The sequence below is a fragment of the Vitis riparia genome, chromosome 15 (assembly GCF_004353265.1).
Source record: "Vitis riparia cultivar Riparia Gloire de Montpellier isolate 1030 chromosome 15, EGFV_Vit.rip_1.0, whole genome shotgun sequence".
Classification (NCBI taxonomy): domain Eukaryota; kingdom Viridiplantae; phylum Streptophyta; class Magnoliopsida; order Vitales; family Vitaceae; genus Vitis; species Vitis riparia.
The window spans coordinates 6,228,322-6,231,304 of NC_048445.1; the positions used below are offsets into that span (position 1 = coordinate 6,228,322).

Below are 2,983 nucleotides of genomic sequence, written 5' to 3' on the forward strand. Positions count from 1 at the left end.
GATTTACGTAAGCAAATTAATACACAAGTTTCTCTACCCGTGTTTGAATTTTTCTCTCTTCTAGATTTAATTCTATGTCACTTTAAGTTTATAAAGTTGATATTTGGACCCAAAATATAAATACATAGACATAGTCAATGATGTTGCCATCTTAACTAAAATGCAAGACCAAATTTATTTGGATTTTTTCATATATATCATGCTCCGTCGTGAAATGGTATGACCTTTAAAAATAAAAAAAAGAAGATTATAATAAAATAATTTCATTAGATATTATGCTTAGAACAATCAACAAAGAATAATGACAACCCATTTGGAGTTGCATTATGGTACATAGATTGATACAATATATTTTCCAATTATTCTTCTAGGGTATTAATTGTTGGGACACCCCACCAACTTATTTTTCTCATGAATGATCCCCTTATGATTGAAATGGAGCAATTCAAAGGCCGGAGGTGAAAGGCACGTTGGTTGCCGGCAACCAAGAGTTGCCTGCGATGAAGTTTCCAACGGTGAACTTTGACGCTTCCGATGAACTTGTTATAACATGGTAACCAGCCCAATTTACCCTATTCGATGTCGATGAACCAGGACCGGTGTTCATGTATTCACCATAGTATAGTGTCTTTAGGGCAAAGTTACCACTCCATTCCATCCACCCTGCAGGGTTGATTAGGCTATCGAGGTACGTCTTCATGAAGACGGTCCGTGAGTACTCCTTCCATGGACGTCCAAGGTATGTCTTCACCGAGCTTTGGACCGATTTAAGGTCTGAGGCAGCAGTAACCTTACAATTGTGGATTGAAATTCCGGTATTTTGGTTGGGATCGGTCCTTCCTTGGGCAGTGATTGTGTTAGTCTTGTTGGGAGGGTTGCGGGGATAAATGTTACAGTTTTGTAGCACAACTGCAGCATTGCCGAAAATGAAATCTACTGTTCCGTAGATGTCACATTCTCTGTAGAATTGCCTCTCGGAGTGGACGTAGAGAGTGTCTTGGTACCCTTCAAAGCTGCACTGGTAGAACACCGAGAGATCGGACCCCGACCGGAGAGCCACTGCCTGTTGCTTTGCTGCTCCGGCAGTGTTGCGGATCGTCAGCCCTCGACCGATGAATCCATCTCCAACCGCAGCTGAAAGTTCAAAACAAGCGGTTTAGGGTCAAAGGTTTAAAGTTTAGGGGATGAATTTGTCAGTTTCACTCCATGCTATATAAGGAATTCAAGAAATTGAAAAAATTAATGGTAGTTAGGACAATGTTTGATCGACACAAGCAATCTCTGTTGTCTAGTTTAACTAATCAAATCAGACACATCAATTTGTATGACTTGTTCTGTTGGTGGACCGGGGTCTACGTATAAAAATTGTACAGATTTTGGACTTATCCAATAGGGTTTTAGGGTCCAGGACCATCAAACTATGGTCCCATAAACGGTAAGCCATGTGATGCATCGTCCCTTAGCTGGTTGACCTTATTTGTCTGGACGTTTCTGTGTGTGACGTAAAGCACTTTTTTACTAGAGAATCTCAGCATTAAACTCACCGACTCGACTCAAATTCAACTCGACCCCCATTGGCTGCCATTAGAAAATATTTGACATATTCTATAGTCTTTTGTATTTATTAAATTAATAACATTTACTTTATCAATGAAAATATTATTACCCTCTTGACATTCTGCTATTAATTACTTTTTTTTTAACATACAACTGAAGCCTTTTTGTCAACAATAGAAGCTCAGTGTTCGAATTTCTAGACAGCTTACAAAGACCTACCTAGAATTTCCAACCGTGTTTTAGACTTAGTTTTGAGTTGACAACTCAGCTGGGTGACTCACTAGCGAGTTGGCCTTGCAAACTACTGTCTCCTTGAATGTGAACACTTCACTCATCGTATATATATACTTTTTTAATTTTCTTTGTCTAGTTTTTCTATACCAGTTCCATAAAGTATACTTTTAGACTTTTAGTAGATTATTCAAATCGCTATTCTCATTTATTTTCTAGGAGACTCAGTATATAATTCTTTGAAATGAATATATGATTTCTAAAAGATTGATATAGGAGCTCGGATGCTTACCAACGGTGGCTGAATTGAAGGTGGTGGAGCCTCCTCCGACGCTCTTGCTTCCGGTGATGATGGTCTTTCCGATACCGTCACCCAACAGCATGATATTCTTCAATTTAGCTCCAATCTCAATATTCTCATTGTATGTCCCTGCCTTCACATATATCACGTACCTTCCAGTCCCCGATCGCTTCGACGCGGCCGATACTGCTGCTGTTATCGTTGTGTAATCACCGGAACCATCCTTTGCCACCACGATATTTGCCTGTGAAGACGGAGAAGATGACTGCAAAAGCTTCCGGTCACCAGGCTTGACCCAAGTTGGGAACCCCTCTTTGTAGCTAGGCTCAGTGTATGGGACCTTGTTGAGTGATAGAGTGTTGCTGATGAGCTTGGAAACGTTGTTGGACATCAAGGGCAAGAGATAGTCCGAGACACCGAGCTCGACGAACCCGGCTTGGCAGGTTTCGAGGTTTGTTAGGGCAGTGCTGAGCCATGTTTGAGAGTCAACTTGGCTGCACTTTGTGTTGGGATCAACAGTTTTGTTAAGCCTAAGAATGGTGTACTCATAGAGCTTAAGACAGTCACTCCATGCAGTCTTTTCGAGCTCGTTTCGGCACTTTGAGCCAAGCGAATAGGTGTTACTTTCGGCCCTAAGGGCACGTTCCAATGCCAGCTGCATCGATATTTTGAGAAAGTCGGACTTTTGTTTGATAGGAGAATGGTCAGGTTTATGGCTCAGAAAATACTCACAAGGTTGAGGGTAGGGTGTTTGGCTACACCATGATTTCACGTCTTCCGACTTGTAGCCGGAGACGACAATCGGAGAAAGGAGGAGAGACACAAGTAGAAGCTCTACAACCATGGCTTGATTAGGGTTTATCTGGTTAGGGTTTTCGAAGAGGTGTGTGTGGA

General features: G+C 41.4%; 1 protein-coding gene across 1 annotated transcript; it reads right to left on the minus strand.

The window, feature by feature from the left end:
* Positions 1 to 247: 247 nt before the first annotated feature.
* On the minus strand, positions 248 to 2,983 carry LOC117932354 (pectinesterase 2). Its single transcript, XM_034853578.1, has 2 exons — positions 2,081 to 2,983; positions 248 to 1,134 (listed from the first exon to the last, which is right to left on the minus strand). Exons 1-2 carry the CDS (start codon positions 2,931 to 2,933, stop codon positions 446 to 448), a joined length of 1,542 nt encoding a protein of 513 aa, XP_034709469.1. The 5' UTR covers positions 2,934 to 2,983; the 3' UTR covers positions 248 to 445.

Excerpts from the sequence above, each read along its gene's own strand:
- LOC117932354 (XM_034853578.1), bottom strand. The coding sequence starts at position 2,933 with ATGGTTGTAGAGCTTCTACTTGTGTCTCTCCTCCTTTCTCCGATTGTC. Across the intron at positions 1,135-2,080 it reads CTTCAATTCAGCCACCGTTG|CTGCGGTTGGAGATGGATTC; the intron begins GTAAGCATCCGA and ends TTGAACTTTCAG.